Source organism: Sturnira hondurensis, unplaced genomic scaffold (genome assembly GCF_014824575.4).
Source record: "Sturnira hondurensis isolate 20B ecotype Veracruz unplaced genomic scaffold, ASM1482457v3 Scaffold0000880, whole genome shotgun sequence".
Taxonomy (NCBI): domain Eukaryota; kingdom Metazoa; phylum Chordata; class Mammalia; order Chiroptera; family Phyllostomidae; genus Sturnira; species Sturnira hondurensis.
Genome location: NW_028073511.1, coordinates 5,269,582 through 5,294,499, shown reverse-complemented (window position 1 = coordinate 5,294,499; position 24,918 = coordinate 5,269,582). Strand labels below are relative to the sequence as shown.

The following is a 24,918-nucleotide window of genomic DNA, read 5'->3' as shown; positions in this document are numbered from 1 at the left end:
TTGGGTCTCCAATACTGTCTTCAGTTGAAGTCTGTAACTGTGAGGTTCAGAAACATTAAGAGCATCCCTCACTGAGACTCTTGCTTGGGGGCCTGTGTAGAACCTTATACCACTGGAAAACAGGTTTAAGGATACCCAAACTAAACAGAGTTAATGGCAGCTGCCCTTCCAAGTCCATCATGCAGAACATGACCCTGCAGTACTAAAGATGTGGTTCAACCACCCAAATGTTTACAAACAAGAGTCTACAAGTGACTCTCCTTTTAGCTCTATCCTGCTCACTGGCACTGAGTTTTATCAGCATATTATAGAATTGTACCCCTTTAAACCTACATAATTTTATTAACCAATGTAACTGCAAAAACTGATTACAAAAAGCTTCTATCAGCAAACCTTCCCTACATTACAATGCAGGTCAAAGGAAGTAATTATTGTCAGCATGCATCAGAGCTGGCAACTGTCAGGCTGCACCCCTGCAAAGCACGCTGAGCAGCAAGGCAAAACCTTACTAATCGGTACACCTTTCCAAGACTGTAGCAACTAAGCGATACCAAGAGCACTTCACATCTGCATGAGTTAGGAAATGAAACAAACTCCATGAAGAAATTCAACTGAATGCTGAGGCGTAACAGAAACAACATAGTTGTACCCAGGACCCCTGGACCAGCTCGAGTTCTTGCTACAAACAACCAAGACATCTGCCAATGCCTTTAAGGGACATGGTAGAGCAGAACTTAAGACACAGAGCATCCTCACCCCCTGCCACACACACACCCCCTACACACATACACGGAAATACATAAGCATAAGCCTGCTGACATACAACATAACAGTCCTCCACACACAACTGCCCACCAACTTAATCCTTACCCTAAATTTTCACTCTTTAAAGTATTAAGGGAATATTTTTCCTGTGTAAAAACATCTGACTTTATAATGAAAGTCACTGAGAAAATGAGATCCATTATGTGGCCAATTTTGCTGAAACATGACCATTCACTAAAGGCGAGGGTCCTCACAGAGCTCTACAAATAAACCGAGAAGGACTTTAAATGTGTTATCTGCGTTCTTTAAGTTACTTTACTTCCAAGAAGTCAATGTTACATAATATTTCTCGACTAAGCTGACTGTGCCAGTAAAACACGGGGAGAAGTATTACTGCTGGACTAGTTTCCACCTCCAAGTAAAGCCTCTCCATTTTTATAGCTAACATGACAAAATCTACTTTTCAGCCAAACTTCCTCAACACAGCAGTTTAGATACTATTTCAAATACTATTAAATTTAATAGCAGGCCTAAATTCAGACTTCTCATTTCACTTTTGCACCTACTGGAAATTATTTCACTCAAAATAATTATGTCTTCAGACGATTTCCCATTTCCACTTAAAGTGGAAACAAATTAGAACACTTCAAATTCTATTTGCACTTCCCAAATACAGTCATGACTCATTTATCTGGCATGGGGAGAAAATGAGGTCCTCCACAGTAAGCATTTTCCGGATAAATGAAGTCCACGGGGGCAGAGAGCTCATGGGCCGGGTCCCTGCTGCACCCCCAGGGCCTAGAACGGGGGCTGGCGCACAGTGGATGCCCCGTGACATTCACTGAACATGTAATAAATAACATACTAAAGCTCTTTTATTTTTACGCACTTGGTGAAAATTTTTCTCCAATTACAGCCATACCTCCTTTAAAACAAAACAAAACATGACACTAAACAGAAATTAAGCTTTTCTTATTTATTTGAGCTATCTCTATAAACAGAAATTACTACACCCTCCGACCATACACCTATAATGCCCTAAGAGAAGCTATTAAAATTCACAGGGCTTTCTGTCTCCATATTTAAATGGCATCAACAGGCTATGCTTCCTAACTTTCCCTTTCTTGGTATTAGCTGTCACTTCTATTTGCTGTTGCTGCCTCATTTTACACACAAATGTCTGGAGAGGTGCTAAAGTAAATTCGGCCCTGGCTGGTGTGGCTCAGTGGATTGAGCGCGGGCCTGAGAACTGAACGCCAGTTCAATTCCCAGTCAGGGCACATACATGCCTAGGTTGTAGGCCAGGTCTCCAGTTAGGTCCCCACTGATGTTTCTCTCTCTCCCATCCCCTCTCTCTAAAAATAAGTAAAATCTTTAAAATTAACTCTGCCTCCAAAGCAGAATAAAATACACGGTCTTAGTTATAATTCAAAAGCCTTTCCCATAACTTCTGACCTGTGTCTACATTCTGATTCTACTTAACAGACTCCATACACCACCCACCACATTCTACATCTGAGATGGTTCTATAAGTTTTAAATGAGTATCTTAAGGATTTTCATTTAAGTTCTAAGTTTCAAATATTAATCATGAGTAATGGCTCAAAGACTAGGCTAGCTCCGATATAAACCTCAGGGTATGTTTTTTTAATCCATTTAGGAGACACCAACCACGACAAAGCTGGGTTTCATCTAGCTTGATACGCTGTGCTAGGGCCGTAATTGAAATGCGCTGCTCCAAAAGTTCATGGCAGCCAAACTCAAACACACTGGCAGCCACGGCGTGCTGTGCTCACACAGAGAGGCGTATCGCCCTGAACCTGAGGGTGGAAAGGGTAATTTAAGTATAGCATTTAGTTTATATAACTGGAGTTCCTTTCCCACAACAGGCTTTGAATAATGTTTATAATTTAGCAATCAACTGAAATGATGAAAGAATTACCACAATTGAAATAAAATATTTATGTATTTCAAACCAGTAGAACTGTGTCTTCAAAAACTAAAATAAGCTAAGACAAACCTAGTTCTGAATTAGGGATGGATACAAGTAAAATGGGGGATTTGTTTATTTGGGTTTTTGAGTCTCTTTTCTTTTTTTTTAAAGATTTAATGAACTTTCATTTGAAATAAGCCCAGTTTGCTAAATTGAAGGATTTGATTACAGTCTTTAAAAGTAACTACTTGGGTAAACAATATCCAGGAGTCAAGAAAATAAAAATTACTTCAAACTGTATTGTGAATATTCTTCCAAAATCACCAATACTTCAACAAAAATAGTTCAACGGAAGATTCCAGTTCCTGGTACTGAACTGAACAAAGAGAACCACATGTTTTCGATGGTTGCTCATAAATGACCCAAATAAATCTCCGAAAGAACAGCAGCGGTTCCTTCTGTACTTTTCCCTTCAAAACTCACAAGACCAATTCAATGCAGGAAAAAAATCACCATCCCTCACAGTACCACTCACTTTGTGACACATTTATTTGCTGCCATGAAAGTTAGTACCGCAACACAGTAAATGAGATTTAGGGAAAAACTTATTTTTATATTTTAAACAGCACAAAATATCTTTTACCATTTGAGGCAGAAAGAATACACCCACCTCAAATGAGAAGATTTTCAAACCAAGGGAGAGACCTAAGTATTTATATATAAATGTTACAAGAAAGCATTCCAAATAGCTTTCCAATCAACTATGATGCTGACCTTAGATCAGAATTACACTCTAAACTACCATTTATAAGAAATGAAGCCTACGCAACAGAAAACATAACTTAAAATTAACCACTGCCGTTCTACTTTCCCCGACTTTTTGAATTAAAACAGAGCAACAGCACACCCTGCTGGAAGTCAGTAATACAACGAGAGTAGGCAACGATGCTGGGTTGCTAACAGTTCCACGAAGATGAGAATTACTTCAAACATAAATTCTAATTTCCCACTAAATGATAAAAGTTGTTCATGGACGTCAGCCATTATGTGCCTATACATCTGATCTTAAGGGTAAAATAAAAACTTAGAGCAATTTTGTCCTGAATGGTGTGGCTGAGTTGGCTGGGCATCACCCACAAATCAAGAACTGCAGTTCAATTTCTGGTCAGGGCACACGCCTAGGTTGCAGATTCAGTCCCGGGCTGGGGTGCGTACAAGAGGCAACTAATAATGTTTCTCTCCCTCTCCTCCTCCTTCCCTACCCCTTTCTCCTAAAAAAAAAAAAAAAAGAGTAATTTTAAATAAAAAGATACTGCTTTTTCTTTTGGGGGTGTGTCTCCTCAGGCAAGGGCAACATAATAAAAAATAAGCAAATGGGACTACATTAAACCAGAAAGCTTTTGTGCAGCAAGGAAAGCCATCAACAAAAATGAAAAGGCAGCCTACTGAATAGAGGACATTTGCAAATAACGTATCTGATAAGGGGCTAACTTCCAAAATTCATAACTTATAAAACTAGGCATCAAAAAAGCAAATAATCAAATTTAAAAATGAGCAGACACCTGAATCAGCACTTCTCCATAAAACACAAGCAGATGGAGAGCAGACATATGAAGAGGCTAAATATCACTAATCATCAAGGAACTGCAAGTAAAAACACATCTCACCTGTCAGAGTGGCTGTTGTCAAAAAGAAACTAGTTTCATAAAAACAGGCATATAGACCAATGGAATAGAACAGAGAGCCAAGAAATAAACCCAACTCTCTACACTCAATTAATATTCAACAAAGGGGGCAGTATCATAAAATGGAGTAAAGATAGCCTCTTCAACAAATGGTGTTGGGGGAACTGGACAGCTACCTGCAAAAAAATGAAACTTGAGCACCAACTTACACCATACACCAAAATTAATTCAAGGTGGATGGATAAAAGACTTAAATATAAGCCATGAAACCATTAAAGCCCTAGAGGAGAGCATTGGCAGGAAAATCTCAGATATTCCACGCAGCAGTATTTTTACTGATACGTCCCCTAGAGCAAGAAATACAAAGGAAAGAATAAACAAATGGAATCTCATCAAAATTAAAAGCTTCTGCATGGCTAAGGAAAACAGTATCAAGATAAAAAGAGAAACAACTGTTTGGGAAAACATATTTGCCAATGATACCGCAGACAAAGGTTTAATCTCCAGAATATACAAAGAACTCACTGGACTCCACTCAAAGAAGATGAGCAACCCAATTAAAAAATGAGCAAAGGACTTGAACACACACTTCTCCAAGGAGGACATACAGAGGATCCAGAGACACATGAAAAGATGCTCGATATCACTAGCTATCAGAGAGATGCAAATTAAAACCACAATGAGATACCACTTTACACCAGTCAGAATGGCTATCATAAACAAAGAAACAAACAACAAGTGCTGGAGAGGGTGTGGGGAAAAGGGGACTCTGGTTCACTGTTGGTGGGATTGCAGACTGGTACAACCATTATGGAAAACAGCATGGAATTTTCTAAGAAAACTAAAAATGAACGTGCCTTTTAACCCAGCAATTCCACTGTTGGGAGTATATCCTAAGAACCCTGAAACACCAACCCAAAAGAACCTATGCACCCCGATGTTCAAAGCAGCACAATTTACAATAGCCAAGAGTTGGAAGCAACCTAGATGCCCATCGGTAAATGACTGGATCAAAAAACTATGGTACATTTACACAATGGAATTCTATGCTGCGGAAAGGAAGAAGGAGCTTCTACCCTTTGCAACAACATGGATGGAACTGGAAAGCATTATGCTGAGCAAAATAAGCCAGGCGGTGAAAGACAAATACCATATGATATCACCGTTAACAGGAATCTAAACAACAAAACAAACAAGCAAGCAAAATATGACCAAAGACACTAAAATACGGAACAGGGACCAGAGGGGAGAGAATCACAGGGGAAAAGGGGAAGGACTCACATGAACAAGTATAAAGGACACATGGACAATAACTAAGGTGGGGGGCGGAAATGGGAGGGAAGTGGGGAGCACTGGGGGGGCGGGGCTGGGAATATAAGACAGAGAACTGTACTTGAACAAGAATTAAATTTTTTTAAAAAGAAAGAAACTAGTTTCGGTGAGGATGTGGAAAAAAGGGAACCCCTGTGCACTGTTGGTGAGCTTGTAAATTGACGCAAACACTATGGTAAATAGTATGGAGGTCCCACAAAAAATTGAGGGAAAAACTACCATACATTTCAGCAATTTCAGTTTGGGGCATTTATCCAAAGAAAATGAAAACACTAATTTGAAGAGATGTACACACCCCTGTGTGTACACCCCTGCATTCCCTGCAGCATTATTTACAATCACGATATGAAAGCAACCTAGGTGTTCATCCATAGATAGGTGGATAAAGATGATGGGGTGTACATATATACATACACATATATATATCACTGTATATATTACATTGTGTGTGTATACATACACACAAACATATAACTCAGTTATATGTATAACTGAGTTATACATGTAACTTAGCTGTAGAAAAGAATGGAGTCCTGCCAGTTGCAAGAACAAAGATGGACCTAGAAGGTATATGCTAAGTGAAATGAGTCAGAGAAAGACAAAAACACTGTATCATTTCACTTACATGTGGAATCTGAAAAACTAAGCAAATGAACAAAGAAAACAGACTCATACAGAGTACAAACAGATAGTGGCCAGAGGGCTAGGCGATGGGAGGATAGGCAAAAATGTGAAGAGGCACAAACTTAGAGCATAAATAAGTCACGGGGATCACAGGGAGTAGTCAGTAATATTTAACAACTTTGTGCGGTAAAAGACGTTTACTAGACTTCTCGTGGCGGTCACTTTGTAAGGGATGTAAATGTCAAACCACCATGGTGTACGCCTGAAACTAATATAACATTGTATGTCAACTATACTTTAATTAAAAAGACCTTTACATTCCAGAATGAAAAAAAGACACCGCTTTTTCCTTTTTCCCACTCATTTCCCTAGCCTCACAGCCCCAACCACCCCAGTAATGTTACCATTTTTCATTTTATCCCTTAAAGTATTTTCAAATAGGCTTTCTGTAAAAGAAACTGGTAATCACATAAGTGAAAAATGAGGCCATTTTCTGCACGTGATTGCACGAAGAACCCCTTTCTTCTTCTCATTCCAACTCGGCCTCAGAAACATCCCTGAAGACCACCGTTAACAATCCACAAGACAGCCTAGTGGTCCATGAACCACAATTTGCTTTCCACTGGCAAAATGCCTATACAGATTCTGGAATTCAAAAAATGCAGACAATATTAAGAAACCACATGTCATGAAACCCCCATCTAGTACACTTCGACATTTTTCAACATTTTCCTAGACATGAAAAATCATGGAAGCCATTGTCTAGATAACCCAACTTGGTGCTCTCTCTGTAATAAACTCATAGGAGTCAGAGGGTGAACAAAAAGGCAACAAAGTTTTGTAAATGTGCTCTTTTGGCCACAGAACAAAAGCTCGTTAATACCACTGAATTCCCTTCTTAAAGAAAACAAGCTACTCTATCACTGATCTAAACTGTTATGGGTGACTAGTGTTAACTTCTTGGCTCCTTGTTCCCACATCTAAAAGGTTCTGGTTGACCTGTGGCCAGCCTGGGGTATGCTCTTCATCATGAAGGCCAGCACCCGAAAATCCAATGAAGAAGGAGGGCCAAGGAGGATCAAACACTTCAATGTAGTTTTCCCTCAAGAACTGCAAAGGTCAATCACCTCAGGTCTATTTTTCTGAAGTCGTTTCCAAGAGTACTACGTGGTTCATTACTTCAAAGTACATTCAAATTAGAATGTTAAAAGGATACTAGCCCTGGCCAGTGTGGCTCAGTTGGTTAGAGCATCGTCCCATTTCTGAAAGGCTGCAGGTTTGATTCCAGGTCAGGGCACATACCTAGGTTGTAGGTTCAACCCACAGTCCCAGTGCTTACAATCCCGGTCTGGGCACATATGAGAGGCAACCCACCAGTGCTTCTCTGTCTTACCAATGTTTCTCTCTTTTCCTTCCTCTCTCTCTAAAAGCAATAAAGAAATGCCCTTGGGTGAAGATTTAAAAAAAAAAAAAAGAATACTAACCTCAAGTCTCTTTTCCAGTGACTCAATTCTGTCTTTTTTGCTTGCCAGATTGGCCCGTGTATAGCGACTCTGCCCAGGGAGATACAAAACTTGACTGTAGCATTCTTCCCACACCTGGTTATAAGCTTCACTCGAGAGTTCTCCATGGCTCATGCCTTGTTTCACCACATCCATCTCCTGTACCAGAACATCCTGGGCCTGTTTAAAATAATAATTTCAGTCAGTTTGAGCACTAGAAATACTTGCCATCAACAGGCAGCTTTAGAAAACTAGTTTTTCCTCCTTCTTTGGGCAAAGGCAAGTAGTTCAGTTGAATGGTTGTTTCTTGGAAGGGGAAAATAATACCCAAGCAAAATGAATAATGAAGCCTGTAAGTCAATTCACACTGGTCTGAGAAGCCAAACAACCATGTATCCCCAATAATATAAACAATCTTTGCCTTCACTCATTATAATAGTAGCTATCATTTCTCAGGCGTCTACTATGTGTCAGGAACCAAATTTAATAGTTTTTAATTAAAAATTAAAAATATTATTATATTTTATATAATATATAAATATTATCTCCAAACACCACAACCACCTCAGAAAGTAGCCAACATAACCCTTACTTCAAAGGTGATGAAAGTAAGGCTCAGAGAGAAGAAACCCCCCGTCCAAAAGCACATCATTAGTAAGCAGACGACAGAAGATCACACCCAGGCCAAACACCCCCAACACCTGGATGACCTCCTTCCACCCTACCACCCTCCCTACACTTAGGACTTCACAGGGTCGTGAAAGAAACTAGGCATTTTTCTGACACGTGCCTTTTTCTCATCGGAAGGAATGTCCCTGACATTGCTAGAGAATGAGATTGGGGGGCACAAATCAAACCATGAGGGTCACAGACCAGCTTTTGCTCACTACTAAAGAAACAGTTTAAAATGACAGAAGGGGGGGTAGGGCGTTGGACAAGCCAAGGCTCAACACAGCATTTTAAGTAGTTGCCTGAACTTGCCTAACATTTCTGAGCCCATTTCTCATCTCTAAAATGGGAAAATATACACGGAGCACCCAGCCCAACAGCAGACACACCCACTCTGTGAGACTGCCACACGAGCTTTTTCTAGCCTTTTGCTTCGTGGCTCATGAAAAACTGACAACCACTTTTTGGTGCTTTATAGACAGCTTTCCATCATTCTAGTAATATCAGGAAATAAAGAGATTAAAACGTATAAAACTAAGAGAAATGACCAACATGTAAGAAATTTAAATAAAAAATATGAAAAAATCACATCTACAGAAGATAAAGAATGGATACTTTTAAATAATACCTCTTAGGGGAAATAACAAAACCAATTTTAACATATTAATGAAAATTTGATATAGAAGAAGTGATATTTCACTCTGAAACCGTTCACAGTGAAAAACTTACAAGCCCCTCCCTTACAACCACTAGGAGAGTGCGGCAAAGTTGTCTTTCAGCAGACTTCCTAGAGAAATCTGCTGAATAAACAGCTGCCTCAAATTCTTTCTGAAACAAATAGAATTATAAATACAGAAAAATATTTAAACTAATTTGTTAATGGTTTCAAACAATTCAAAGCGCTACTTACAATTATTATCAAAAGTTTTATTAGAATCTATCCCCTACAGAATCTCTACCAGCAACAATAAGATCAATTTGGAAAACCTTCTTTCCTAAATGTCATCTCCCCCCCATACTCTACAGGAAGGAAACTCACGAGTATCAAACTCACAATCTAACTCTCAACCCCAGTTCAATAAGTAAATGTACTTACCACAGAGTAGGCTCCTGCAATGTCAACTTCCCACTGCACTTACTTAAAAGAAGTAACTCAAAGTTCCTCCGAAATCAGGGGCAAACTGGTGAAATACAAAGCTAAGCCCTCCTCCCTTTCTCTATTTGCTAAAAACCCATAATAAACATGTATCACTTATGCCATAAGAAAAATACAAAGTAAGGAAAAGTACAGGAGAGAAGAGAGAAAAAAAGAATCTTATTTTGTTTTCTCCCAATTATACATTTAGCCCACTCCAATCAACGGGTCTATCATTGCCCCACAGGGTCAAAGACTAAAGAAAACAGACTTTTAAGCTAACAACCCCTCTGCTCCCAACCGCGAACCAACTGTGTTTTCTCATGCCCTTGTACAGATGCTGTTCAGTCTCAGCTGTTCGCTCTATCAGAGTAGAAAGAATACACACAGAGGAAGAACCAGGACAGACTTTACACAAGAAAATATTTTTTTTCTTTACCCAAAAGGACAGGAGGAAATCATGTGAGGAAAATAAATTCAGTAAAAAACATTTCCTTCTACCCAGACCACTGTGGCTCAGTTTGTTGGGCATCACCCCACAAAACAAAAGGTCGCCTATTAAATTCCGGGTCAGGACACAGGGCTGGACTGCAGGTTTGGTCCCCAGTTGAGGCACATGTGAGAGGCAACCAATTGATGTTTCTCTCTTACATCAAAGTTTCTCTCCCTCTCTTTCTCCCACCCTTCCCCCTCTAAAAATAAATAAATAAATAAATAATTTGAAATGCATGTATTTCCTTTCTTTGAATAAGTAAAAAGTTTAATCTGTAAACATTTTTAATATATTCTTGTTTTTTTATATTAGTCTAAACAAGTGATGCTCAAGTGTTAAAGGCATTTAATTCTATTCAGAGATAGCAGAGTTAAAGAGAAAACGACAGCTGTAGCAACTGCCAGTCAGGCACACACCCACGAGACAGACACCTTTGCCACCAGGGCCAGCGTGTCATCTGATGAAGGTCTGTCACTGAACATGGGGGAGCGGGGGTGCCAAGTCCTTTTCTTAACACTTCATATGAACATTTATCTCTCAAACATGTATGTCAACTGTTTATGAATAGCAATGCAGGGAGAGAAGTTAACATTTGTCCCTCATACATAGTATCAAACAAATACTTGACTCTCAAGACAGAAATATTCCTGCTCAGTCATACCTTTTTCAGGTCTTCCTTAGAGAACTTTTCATAAGGGTTGTGTTCCAGATAGGCAATGTGCTCTGAGTTATTGGTAGCAAACCCTACAGTTTTTCCTTTTTTATTTCCAGACGGTTCGTAAGGGTGATGTAGAAGGTCATAATGAAGCATTGTGATCATTTCTTTTTTGATTAGTTCTTCACTTTTCTGTAGATCTGTTAAAGGTGGTTCTACATTTAAGGGTCTTAGAATAGTTTCATTTACCTAAAATTGTAAAACAAGTAAAATTACCAAACATACCCCTGCGATATACTAACATTATTCCTGCTCTAGCATGAATTAAATAGCAGTTACACATTTTTAAAAGAAATCTCCCCTCCCTTCTAAAATCTTACTTGCACCAGTGACTGGATCTGGGAACTGTTTTACTATATTCCAAAAAGTAGACATAATTTTTGTTTTATAGATTTTATGAATGATATAGAAAACATCGAGCACATGAAAAGAAACTTAAAACTTCTAGGCCAGAAATTCTAATACTTACTTCTGATGGTCTTGGAAGATCTTTCTGGACAGCTTTGTGCATTCGTTTCATTTCCTTCACACGCTCTGCATCTCGCATGGCCTAAAAAGATTATTTTTATACACATTATTGCTGTTACGCAGTATTTAACACATTTCAATAAAGTTCAAAACTTTTTAAGAACATGTGTGAAGAACCACAGCTGTAGACGTCTGTAAGTTTGTAGAAAGGCAATATAAGGCAACAGAAGTTAATCTATTCACTCTCTCAGGGAAACAGAAACTAAGAACTTCCAGTGCCTACTGGAGCATTCTCCAAACTTACGTGCTGGGTCCATCAGATAACCGTCCTTTTCTCGTCTAAGTCAAAACCCTAAACTTAGAGGGACTACTCCTCTTACCACACAACTATTTTTTTTTTCACCACAAAGCTACCTTTTTTAATTTAAAAATCCAGCCAGTAAATGTGCTGTTTCCTGATTCTCCAATTAGAACTTCACACCATTTCTGAGTAAATGTATCTGTATCTATCTTCAAGTAGCTAAGAGAACTAAACACAAAAAGCATTATCATATATTCCCCACCAAGAAGCATATTCGTGTGGTTTCCTCTAAAACATGACTTCCATTGACACCATTCTCCCTCCAATCTCATTAACTAGCCAACTTCTAAAACCACCTGAAAGAGACTGAAGAATTCCTGAAAGCGGTTACACAAACTCAGTTTTACTTCAAGATTCACCACTTTCCAGCCATGAGACCTAGGAAAGTGAACTTAATTCACCTAGCCTGTTTCCTCTGTTCTAAAATGAAGCTAATACCTGTCCTGTATACATCACCAGGTTGTTCTGTACAAATGAGGAAGTAATTAACTATAAGATATGTTAGTACAAAGTATTACTACTATTATTCTGGCAATCTCTCTAATTTCCAGATCCACATTTTTTATTAGTTCACACTGAACTAAAACCACTTACTCAACCAATCCAAAATGTACTTGTTTTTAAGACTGATCGGTAACCCTTTTTCTTGCCCAGAGTGATAAGCTAAAAGACCACTTGTGTCTAAAAGACTACTTGCGTGCATTTGAAGGAAATAGAATGAAATTGACAAAGGGTATTTAAATTGACATATATACCTATATTTTAAGAATGCCTATCTAGATATTCTATGTTATTAATTATGTGAGTATATACTATTAATGATGTATACTGATCATTTACTTTAGGGTATTTTTTTTAATATTGAAAAAAACTTTAAAGCAGAGATCTTGAGATATTTAATGGCCATTCTCCATCCTTTCAGCTACTGACACATTCAGCAAACGCACACCTCCTTTCCTTCCACCACAATCACCCACCTGCTTTCGTGCATCCACATCAGCAGCATCTTCAATGTACGTGTCATCTATTTCACGGTCTTCCAGCTCCTTCTCAGCATTTTCTGGTAGAACAATTTCAAAGTCATTCTTGGGGGCCGGAAGGCCCATCAACCCTAAACGGAGGTGTTCACGAGACTCTCTTTCCTATAGAAAAAAAATTTGGTCCCTCTCAATTCATACACATTAAGTATGCAACCAATATTCTATTAAGGTTTCTAAAAAGTAATTGGCCTAATTTTAATTCTAGAAAAGGATCCCTAACTTCAGAGCTGAGATGAGTTTTTAAATTTCTATCTCCATTTCTTCCCTACATTAAAATGAATCAATTTGGAATCAGTAAAGTTACTCTGGGATATTCTCATTTGGGAAGTACTTCTGCAGGCAAGAAAAAAAAAAGTCCTTCAGGATTTCCTCAATTTGTCCTTTTGGACTAATAAAAATCTAACCTGAAAAGATGCGTGAATTTTTGTGTGTGTGCCCATGTGTGTGTATATATATATATTTTTTACCATGTGTATATTTTTAATAGAAAGACTAGATCATATGTAGGCCAAAAAGCAGCCCATTGTTCATGAAGCGTGGTTTCCAAAGCTTTCCCCAGTATATCCTCGGCCCGCCTTTCCGGTCTCGCTCATGCGCATGCTGAGTGAGAGGCCAGATGAGCTGCTAAGACAGGCTCCGTGCTCACCGGGCTGTGGCCTCCGTCTGGCACAGACTCCACCCTTCTTCTGAGCGCTCCTCCCCAACGAAGGCTCTCGTAGCCCCCACCCCAAAGATGTTATTTCTCTCTGTGGCCACTACAAGCATGCTGGTTTTATGCTAAGAGCTTACTTTGTTTTTAAAATTATTTTTTAACTTGGTTTAGTACTGCCAATTTCTCCAGAGTATAAACTTCTTTAAGACAAAAAATCACTTTGCTCAATTTTCGATCCCCTGAAGTATCCAGATCTCTGCTCTGCATACACGAGGCCCTTCAGTTGGCATCAGGCAATACCAATCCTGGCATTAAAAACAACTCTAACCAAATCGACACATGAAGTTAGAATTTGTAAACTGAAAACAGGTCCACATCACTGGAACTCATTGAAAAAATAAATATTTCACAATGATTTTCTGTGGCAGCAGATAATAAGGCCTCATACAATAAAAGCAGTAACACAGGCAGAGCAAAACTGCAACTTTCTGTAACTCTCTTCTGCTTCATCATGCAAAACATACGAAGGAAAACTTCACTAAGATCAGCAATAAACCGTGATCTGACTTTGAGATCTAGATTGTCCTTGTAGAGTACAGAGCAAACAGGGGAATTAAGGGTCAAAATCTAATTTGAGGCATTGAAAACTATTTTATAGAAATAAAACAAATTTTTAAATAAATGTATCATTCAAGAAAGTATGTAAGTGAATGACAAAAATTAAAATCATAAAAGATAGGAGAATTACTATACACATAATCTATATCCACAAACATATTAATAATGAGAAAAGCAGACATATGAGATCAAAAGTTTCCCTTAAGTACTGCTAATCATTTTCCTTTTCTGATGTCCACGGGTATATAGATTCTTAAGATGTACGTAATGTGCACTGACTGGAGGGGAAAGGGAAGTTTAGTTCAGTGCCGTAGGATACAAAAACAACTGTTTAAAGAGTAGTCAAAGGGCAGTGACATGGTACCATCTGCTTCACGTAAGAGGGATCACTGTAGTCTGCCATCCCATCCTCAGGATTAATGTTCAGCTTGTCTCGAAGAGGCGTTCTTCCCGGGGTGGAGTTAACAACTGGTTTGGGGGTTGTCCCACTCCGGGGAGTCAGCCCTTCGGATCCATGAGAGGGAGTCCTAGAAAGACAAAAACTCTAATTAATAAAAGTGCTGCTTTTACCTATATTGTACTTTCAAATGTTTTTCACGTTAACAATAAATAAAGATTCCAAAAATTCTGTCTCCTACCTGGTTTTAGGCTAGATCTCTAGATTAAAATAAAGGTTTGGCCCTGGCCAGTGTGGTTCAGTTGGTTGGAACGTCATCCCATAAACCAAAAGGTCACAGGTTCAATTCACAGTCAGGGCACACGCCTTGGTTTCGAGTTTGGGGTGCATAATATCGACAAACAATCAATGTTTCTCTTTTGCATTGATGTTTCTCTCCCTCCCTTCCCCTCTCTAAAATCAATATGCATATCCTTAGGTTTCAATAAAAAATAATATCAATAAAGGTTTGGCTCAGCTAGCTTAGCATTTATACACAGTATTTTTTATTTTAATGACTTCAAATAAAGTCATTAAATTTGACATTTCTTGCCTTCATAAACTAGGTCCATCAAACATTATCTGAACTTTTCCTTGATGCATTAGGGTGGCTAAGAACATCCAGTGGCCAGAGAGGAGAGCTACCACAGTCAGAGACCCCAGGTTCTCTGAGCTCAGGGTCTTCGTCTTTTCGTTTCTATCCTCCCTGCCTCTACTGGCTATCACACCATTATCATCAGTGTGCATGCCGTAAGTGGCTCCTCTCCTCACATTTTGTTTGGAATCATATCTAAATATGAATAGTTCCGAATGATAGCTAATAGAATCTCTTAGGAATTAAGTCCATAGACTTTGCAACTTAAATTTTAATTGTTCAAAGCCTTTTTTATTTTGGTTGCTTACTTCCTGTATCTTGAGTGTGTTCCAGACAGGTGGTGCAGCCAGACAGCTATTGCCCAGGGCTGAGGTATTATCGCATAAAACTCGGTCCCTGCCCCCAAGGAGCTTAGTCATTGAGAAACAACACATACACAGGGAAAGGGGAGTTAGGCTCTCTTACAAGCCTTGCACGAACTGTTAATATGTAAGGACATGGCCGCTACTGGTTCTTGATCCTGCTATTACATACAGCTGTCATGGATGCTTCCCATACTAAGCAACCAGCAGGAGGACATATCCTAATGTTTAAAATGAAAGTAAACCCCAAATATTCCCAACCTTTAAAAGCTCAAATTCCATTTAAGTATGATTTGCTTCTATGATGTCTGTAAGCCTAAAAATTATTTTTTAAAACACAGTAGATTAGAACAAAAGAGTTGCAAACATACACTAAACTCCAAACTTTAGTTAATGGTGCACACCAGGAAGTCTTAGGTGGGAAACTGATACTTGCAAATTACTCCGAAATGCACTGAAATAAGGTGGATTGATAATGATGAATGAACATGTGATAAAACAAGCACAGCACAACGTTAACAACTGCAGAATCGAAGTGGTGGGTGTGGCGATGTTTGCTTTAGCATTCTTTCAACATCTTTGAATGTTAAGAATTTTCATAACAAAATGCTGATGGAGAAATAAGGGTCTTCTTTAACAAGATCAAAAATATAAACAATAAAATGGCAATACATACATATCTATCAACAATTATATCTAAAAAAACAAAATAAACGATCGAGCAAAACAGAAAAAGAATCTCAGACACAGAGAATGTTGTGATGGTTGACAGATGGGAGGGAGGCTGGGGATGGGCGCAAAAGGAGCAGGGATTAAGAGTACAAATTGGCTGTTAAACAAGAGTCGTGGGGATGCCAAGTACTCACAGGGAGTATAGTCACTAACAGTCTAATAACTATGTGTGGTGTCCGCTGGGTGCATCAGGATATCACTTATAAGATATATAACATCTAATCACTGGGGTGTATACCTCAAACTACTGTAATAATGTATGTCGACTATAACTGAAAGTAAATGATTAAAATAAAAAATATGTTGGGGGAAAAGCAATAGTATTACATACATAAAAAGGATTATAATTTTTATGTAATTCACCAAATGATCATTAACAAGGACTGATTTGCTCTTTTAAATCAGATTAAAAGTATTCAGAAACACAGTGTTGGCATCAGAAACTGTAAAAAGAAAGAAGCTCCGTGTAGTATTTAACCATTTCCTGGATATTATTATGTTATTTACTACTATAAGTAAGGAAAATCAAAAAGGCAAGTTGATCACTTTTTTCCATTCTGCTAACATTACTAAAGCAAACATGTCGCCCACGTCCTCAGACTCAAGTTTATCTGGAACAGGAAGTACTCGTTTATTTACAATACCTGAACGGGGTAGAGAGGACTGTGTTTGGAGTCTGCACAACCTGCCGCTGTGGAGTCACTCCTGAGAAGTCACTCTCGTGCAAGGGGGTGTTAAGTCCACCCTTTAATGGGGTGTCCACATTGGTCAGGGCCATGAGGTTCTGGGCTTCCTGATCAACAAGAAAGTAAAGTATTTTAACAGAGCAGACAGAAGAGCAATCCTCTCTTCTGGTCCTACTAATCAAATCTGAAAACAGGCAAAATTCTTACGTATTTTCTCAATGAAAACCAAGTAACCACGGGGCCGCAGCAGGTTCAATACTTCCATTCCTTCTATCAACCTGATGTAGTACCTCAGAAGTTTAAGAATAAAGTTTTTTATGTCAAGAAATGCCTTTGTGGCCTCACATATGAAATTAGCATTACCCAAAAGCTTCTCCCATTACCTGTGCCAAACCTCTTTATAATCATAAAGAACTAAGAATTCCAATTGCCCAACATGAGCTTATGCTAAGTGTTACAACGCCCACACTTTAATCTAGCTCTATCGCTAATGGCACCTCTAGTCTTTGCTAGCCTCTCTGAATCTCAGATTCTCCTACTGGGGAAGTTAAGACACTACCAACTGGCCTAACCACTTCATAAGAAAACTTATGTGGGCAGGTTCCTTTCCTAAGTCTTGCCCGACTTCCGTCCCTCCACTATGACCCTGAATTCATTACTATCACACTGTACCTACAAGTCTCTTAATACCCAACTTCAGCTCTATGAGAAGCTGTTATTTTTTCTTTTTTTTAATTGTTCAATTACAGTTGTGTCTCTTAATACCCAACTTCAGCTCTATGAGAAGCTGTTATTTTTTCTTTTTTTTAATTGTTCAATTACAGTTGTCCTCATTTATCCACCATTACTCTCCTCTGCCCTACCCACACCCCACCTCCACGTTCAATCCTCCTCACCCCTGTTGTCTTTGTCCACAGGTCCTTTATTCATGTTCCTTGAAGAAACTATTATTTTTAAGATAGTCATGACCATTATCTCTCATCTCACATGTTCTTGTTATTATAATCCAACCTTGACACTCCTTGAGTCGTGAGGCGGGGTCTATGTCCCCGCTTCTTGTATCTGGGTGGACTCACTTATAACTAACAAAATGCAGCACTGAATGGTGCTGCTTGACTCCCAAAGCGGTAGCAGGGAAAATGCAGCCCCTACGACACTCACTGTAACACTCACACTGGAGCTCTGAGAGACCACGGCGCAAGTGCAAACTTTTGATGCTGCCGTGCTGCGAGAAAGCCCAAGCCACATGGAGAGGCCACATGCAAATTTACCCCATTCCCAGGTGAGGGCCCACATCCAGCACCAAACACAAACATGGCAGAAGGATGATTCCAGGCCCTAGCCATCAAGTCACCCTCAGATGCTGAGTCGCCCTAGCTGAGGCCCTAGATGTCATGGAGGAAACACAAGCCATTCCGTCTATGCCCTGTCTGAATTCCTGTATAACAAAACGCTTTAAACCACTAAGATCTGGGGCAAAACGAAGATAACTGAAGCAAGACATTCCATTATTCATGAAAAGAACCTTTGACTTCACATTACCAACTTTGTGTGTTCCTCTTGCTATTCCAAATACAGAGCATTTTCCCCATATAGGTTGCCAAAAGGCTGGCCAACTTGATGCCCTTCAGGCGGGGAATGGAAGTTACTTACTTCTCTGGGGAATCTGACTAACCCAGAAGAAAAGACCTAGAAACACTGACATCAAGAGTCCACCTCTGAAACGCCCCAGCAAGTTCGGCTGACCAGGAAGCCCAGAGCCAAGGAGCGCCCTCACACACCACAAACTCCTGATTAGCTTTAATTGCCCCACCGCTACTACCCCTAGACACAGGCACAGAGCCAAAGACCAAAAGATATTTAAGGAAACACATCTCACATGAAAGACTCAGAATAAAACTAACAAAGGAAACTTAAAGACTATGCAAGGAAAAGGAAACCTATAAAAACAAAACAATACCACCATCAATAGCCTCACAGAAATAAGAAGGTATTTATATGCAAGAATGCAATGTTAAAAAAATGAACACATTTAAAAAAAGAACTCTTGGAAATTAAAAATATAATAGTAGAAATTTTAAAAGATAAAATTCAGAAAATCTCCTAGCAATCAGTCAAAAAGTTAATTAAGACTTCTGGCCAAGATAGAGGTGTAGTAGACACACTGTGCCTTCTTGAACAACCCAAATAAGGACAACAACAATTCAGAAACAAAGTAACGAACAAAACTGAAAGAAAATTGAACTATATGGAAGTCCAACAACGAAGGAGTTCAAATAGACACATTCATCCAGACTGGTAGGTGGGGTGGAGTCCTGCAGCCCGAGTGGAGAGGGGTTGCCACACAGGAAGCGGTGACACTGGGCAACATACCCTGGGAGCTCAAGGAGGCACCAGGCAGACCCTGGGCATGGGGTGGCAATGGGCAGACCCATCGAGGTGGCGATTGAGAAGCGGGGCATCATGTGCAAGGTGGCTGGCTGACCGGGCAGTGGTCCCACATTCACTAGCAGGTAAGTGGAGAGCAAGACAGATCTCACAATCCAGGGTCCTAGCACTGGGAAATAAAGCCTCGAAGCAGCGACTAAAAACACTTCTGGGGGTTGAGGCTCAGGGAGAGACTCCCACTCTCACAGGAAAGTTCACTGGAGAGACCCACAGGGTCCTAGAACACACACAAGCCCACCCACACAGGAATCAGCATCAGAAAGGCCCAGTATGCTTGGGGAAAGCGGCGGAAGGAACTGAGGGGCAACAGAGAGCAGAGCAAAGCGCCACTTTTTTTCACTCTTGGACCCCACCCTGATATACAGTGTCATAACCCAGTGACTTCAGTTGCCCCGCCCTGGTGAACACCTAAGGCTCCACCCCTCATACATAACAGGTGCGAACAGACCAAAACATTGTGGCTCAAGCAGAAAAATACTCAAAGCCCCAGAGCTAAAACTTCTAAGCAACAAAGAGATAGCCAACCTATCAAATGCACAGTTCTAAACACTGGTGATCAAGATGCTCACAGAATTGATTGATTTTGGTCACAAATTAGAGGAACAAATGAAGGCTAAACTAAGTGAAATGAAGGGAAATGCACAGGGAACCAGTAGTGATGAGAAGGAAACTGGGACTCAAATCAATGGAGTGGACCAGAAGGAAGAAAGAAACATTCAACCAGAACAGAATGAAGAAATAAGAATTCAAAAAAATGAGGAGAGGCTTAGGAACCTCCAGGACATCTTTAAACGTTCCAACATCCAAATTATAGGGGTACCAGAAGGGGAACAGGAAGAGCAACAAGTGGAAAACTTATTTGAACAAATAATAAAGGAGAACTTCCCCAATCTGGCAAAGGAAATAGACTTCCAGGAAATCCAGGAAGCTCAGAGAGACCCAAAGAAGGTGGACCAAAGAAGGGACACACCAAGGCACATCATAATGACATTAGCCAAGATTAAAATGAAGGAGACTCCTAGAAGCAGCAAGAGATAAGGAGACAGTAACCTACAAAGGACTTCCCATCAGACTGTCAGCTGATTTCTCAAAAGAGACCTTACAAGCAAGAAGGGGCTGGAAAGAAGTATTCCAAGTCATGAAAGACAAGGACCTACATCCAAGATTGCTCTATCCAGCAAAGCTTTCATTTAGAATGAAAGAGCAGATAAAGTGCTTCTCAGATAAGATCAAATTCAAGGAGTTCATCATCACCAAGCCCATATTTTAGGAAATGTTAAAGGGACTTACCTAAGAAAAAGAAGATAAAAAACATGTATACTAAAATGACAGCAAACTCACAATTACTAACAACCACACCTAAAATAAAAACAAACTAAGCAAACAACTAGAACAGGAACAGAACCACAGAAATGGAGTCCACATGCAGGGTTAGCAACGGGGGAGTGGGAGGAGGCGGGGAAAGGTACAGAGAATAAGTAGCATAGATGGCAGGCAGAAAAAGACAGGGGAGGGCAAGAATGGTATGGGAAATGTAAAAACTAAAGAACTTAAGACACATGGACATGAACTAAAGGGGGGAATGTGGGAGGGAGAGAGTGTGCAGCATGGAGGGGAATGAAGGGAAGAAATGGGACAATTGTAATAACATAATCGATAAAATATATATTTTTTAAAAAGTTAATTAAGACAGAAAACCAGATAGGAATAAATAAGAAAAATTTGAGTTTCACAGAGAAAACAGATCAATGAAAGGAATGAAATTTTTTTAAGTTTCAAAATAACTTCCCAGAATTGAAGGCCATGAGTCTCCAGAATGAAAAGATCCACAGAGTACTTAGCATAATGGTTAAAAACAGACCCATACCAAGAAACATGCTTGTGGGGGAAAAAAAACTCATATAAACTTCCAGAGAAAAAAAAACACGTTTCCTATTAACAACCTGAATGGCACCAGAGGTCTCAACAGCAACAATGGAAGCTTGAAGACACTGGAGCTCTGCCTTTAAAACTGAACAAAAAACGCCCTGGCTGGTGTGGCCCACTTGGTTGGGAGTTGTCCCGCAAACTGAAAGATCACCAGTTCAATCCCCAGAGAGGACACGTGCCTGGGATGCAGGTTTGGTCCCAGGTCAGGGCATAGACAAAAAGCAACCATTCAGTGTTCCTCTCTCACATCAGTGTCTCTCTCTCTCCTTCTCCCTGCCTTCCCCTCTCTCTAAAATCAAAAGTAAGGAGAAAGCTAAGATGGTGGCCTAGATAACCATGGCTCACCTCCTCCCACAACCACATCAAAATTACAACTAAACTACAGAATAACCATTATTCAGAACCACCAGAAGTTGAGTTGGATGAAGCCCTACAACTATGGAATTAAAGAAGAAATCACACTGATACTGACAGGAGAGGCAGAGGCACAGACCCAGCTGGTTTCATAGTGGATAAAAATCAAGAGGGATATCTCAGGGGCAAGGAGGTCTCAGCCGCACACTAGGCCTCCCAGCCCAGAGTCCAGTATCAGGAACATAAGTCTCCATAACCCCTAACTAAAAAAACAGCACGGACTGAAGACTGCTGGCTTCCCAGGTAGTTCCTCTTAAAGGGCCTGTGCACAGACTTACTCAGACTCACTCCCTTTTAGCTCCAGCACCAGGGCAGCAGCTTGAAGGCACACAGGCATAAAGGGAGGAAGTGAAGAGTCTGGCATCAGGGTGAGAATGGGGGACAGCTGTCTTCCAGACGGAAGCACTAGCGAAGGCCACTGTTCCTTTTCTGATCCCTCCCCACACACAGCTGGCAGGCAGGTGCTGTATCTGAGACTCCATCAACCTGGCTTACACTGTTTGCCCCACCATGATGATTCCCTGAGGCTCTTCCCCACCCAACTTTCGGGGTGCCCTCCCGCCCCAAGTTGTTAATAGTGACTTTTCCATATGAATGGCTTGCCTTGTTTCATGCTTCACATTATCCTAAATCCTCTCAAACAAGCAGCACCTGGACCTAGTGAGCCCTGTACCCCTTGCTAAGTGGCACCAGGCCTGGCACTAGTAGCATCTAGCCTCGGCTCACAGCTTGGCCTTGCTTGGGCACCTCCAAGCCCAACACAAGTAGCAGCCATTTTCAAATCACTCTGTAGCTAGTACCAGGTGACCCAGAACAAAACACAGGTGGTGGCTCACCTTGGCCTGCACCTCCCAGGAGGCCCCAGAGCCCTTGCACCCAGTGGACAGCTCCAGACCACGTCAGAGTACCACCACTCAATCACCTCCACCAGTGATACACTCAAGGGGCAGACTCAGTGGGCACCAGAGCCCTGCTGAAGTTAAGTCCTGCTCTGTGCAGTGGGCGCCTGCACAGCTGATCCTTTCAGTAGTCAAAGGTTGATGTTCAGGGGTCACAACCAGTCCTTATAGCTAATCAGCCTGGGTAAATCCCTCCCACTGACTTGTCAACAGCATTCAAGGCTCAAGTGCAAGGGGAAGGTATACAGAGACCACACGGTGGGTGCACCTTGAGTACCCAGCTTGGGTGGTAGGGGAGGCTATGCCACTGGACCCTACAGGATACCAATTACATTAGGCCACCCTACCAACACAAGAAGTTGTCTCTGCCTAATTCACAGGGACAAACACAGGGAGGCTGCCTAAATGGAGACAAAGAAACATGGCCCAAATGAAAGAACAGATCAAAACTCCAGAAAAAGAGCTAAACAAAACTCAGTCAAGCAATCTACTAAAGAGTTCAAAACACTGGTTATAAGGATGTTGCATGAACTTAAGGAAAAGCAGATGAACTCAGAGAGAACTTCCACAGCACAAAAAAAGGACATGGACACCACAAAAAAGAACCAGTCAGAAACAAAGGATACATTAACTGACATAAAGAATAATTTACAGAGAATCAACAGTAGAGTGGATGAAGCTGAGATTCAAATCAGTGATTTGGAACATAAGGAAGCAAAAAAAAAAAAAACCCAATCAGAACAACAAGAAGAAGAAAAACGAATCCAAAAAATAAGGACAGCGTAAGGAGCCTCTGGGGCAACTTTAAGTTTCTAACATCCACATCACGGGGGTGCCCAAACGAGGAGAGAGAGCAAGAATCTGGAAAGCTATTTGAAAAAATAGAGTACTTCCCTAAACTTGGTGAAAGAAATAGAAATATAATTCCAGGAAGCTCAGGGACTCCCAAACAAGATAAATCCAAAGAGATCCACACCAAGACACATCATAATTAAGGTGCCAAAGGTTAAAGATAAAGAGAGAATCTTAAAAGCAGCAAGAAAAAGCAGTTGGGTACCTACGAGGGAGCTCCCTATAAGACTGTCGGCTTATTTCTCAAAAGACACTTTGCAGGCTAGAAGAGAATGGCAAGAAATATTCAAAGTGATGAAAATCAAGAACCTATAACCAAGACTACTCTATCCAGCAAAGCTTTCATTTAGAATGGAAGGGCAAATAAAGTGCTTCCCAGTCAAGAAAAAGCCAAAGGAGTTCATCATCACCAAACCATTATTCTATGAAATATTAATAGGTCTTCTTTAAGAAGATCAAAAATATGAATAAAATGGCAATAAATACATAGCTACCAACAATTAAACCTAAAATACAAAATAAATGAACAAGCAGAACAAAAACAGAATCATTGACACAAAGAATGTCTTAATGGGTTGCCAGATGGAAGGGGAGTCAAGAGGCTGGGTGGAAAAGGTGAGGGGATTAAGAAGTACAAAAAAGTACAACTATTTTGGTTGATACAAAATAGTCACGGGATATAAAGGACAGCACAGTGAATACAGTAACCCAAGAATACATGTGCATGACCCACAGACTTGGACAACAGTGTGGGGATTGTCTGAGGGAGTGAAAAGGGTCTAGGTGGAGGACAGGCAAAGGGGAAAAAATTGGGACAACTGTAAAAGCATAAACAATAAAACATAATTTAAAAAACTACATTAAATTAAAATGTATATTTAAAATGTTTTTAAAAACTGAACAAAAATCATTTGAATTTGGAATTCTAAACCCCATTATGCTACCAATCAAACAAGAAGGCAGAACAGTAATTTACAAATACATAAAGTCTTAAAAACTCTACCTTCCATGAATGCTTCCTCTAAGCTACTGAAGGGTATGCTTCACTAACAAGGCAGTAAACCGAGAAAGGCAAAGACATGGGAGCCAGGAAAGAAGATACACAGACTCTCTAGGGTGACAGCGAAAGGGGGTCAGGAGACGGAGCTGCGAACGAGATCAAACAGTAAGCAGGTAGTCAGTCCATGAAGACAAGGCCAACTGGACTTTAAAGCCCGTGGCTCTTGGTGTTCCTGGAGTCTGGAAAGGGAGGGGGAAACAAGAAAGCTTTCCATACTTTGCCCCTTTACTGGGATCCTGAGACTGGCCTCTCTCCCTCATGCCCCATGATCGTGCAACAATGTGCCTGTCGGTTGTTAGTTTACAGGCAAAGCAATTTCCCAAATAAATGGATACAAATGGTCAAAAAAAGAGTAATCAGCAGAGAGTACAACATTCAGAATTTCTAGGAAAACCTTCAAAAAGATAGGAATACCTTGGTTCTCAGGCCAGCATTCAGTCCACTGAGCCACACCTGCCAGGGCAAGATAGGAATACCTAACATTTGCCCAGATTACAAGAGATTTACACAGTTA

General features: G+C 40.3%; 1 protein-coding gene across 1 annotated transcript in view; it reads right to left on the bottom strand.

Moving 5' to 3' along the window:
- The window catches only part of CDC5L (cell division cycle 5 like), a 58,745-nt gene that overhangs the window by 15,242 nt on the left and 18,585 nt on the right, over positions 1-24,918 (bottom strand). Inside the window, exons 9-14 of the mRNA XM_037054006.1 lie at positions 16,761-16,909; positions 14,356-14,518; positions 12,659-12,823; positions 11,322-11,402; positions 10,799-11,041; positions 7,823-8,020 (exon numbers count right to left, since the gene is read on the bottom strand). Of these exons, the coding sequence (XP_036909901.1) occupies positions 7,823-8,020; positions 10,799-11,041; positions 11,322-11,402; positions 12,659-12,823; positions 14,356-14,518; positions 16,761-16,909 (999 nt within the window). The remainder of the gene's footprint in view (positions 1-7,822; positions 8,021-10,798; positions 11,042-11,321; positions 11,403-12,658; positions 12,824-14,355; positions 14,519-16,760; positions 16,910-24,918) is intronic.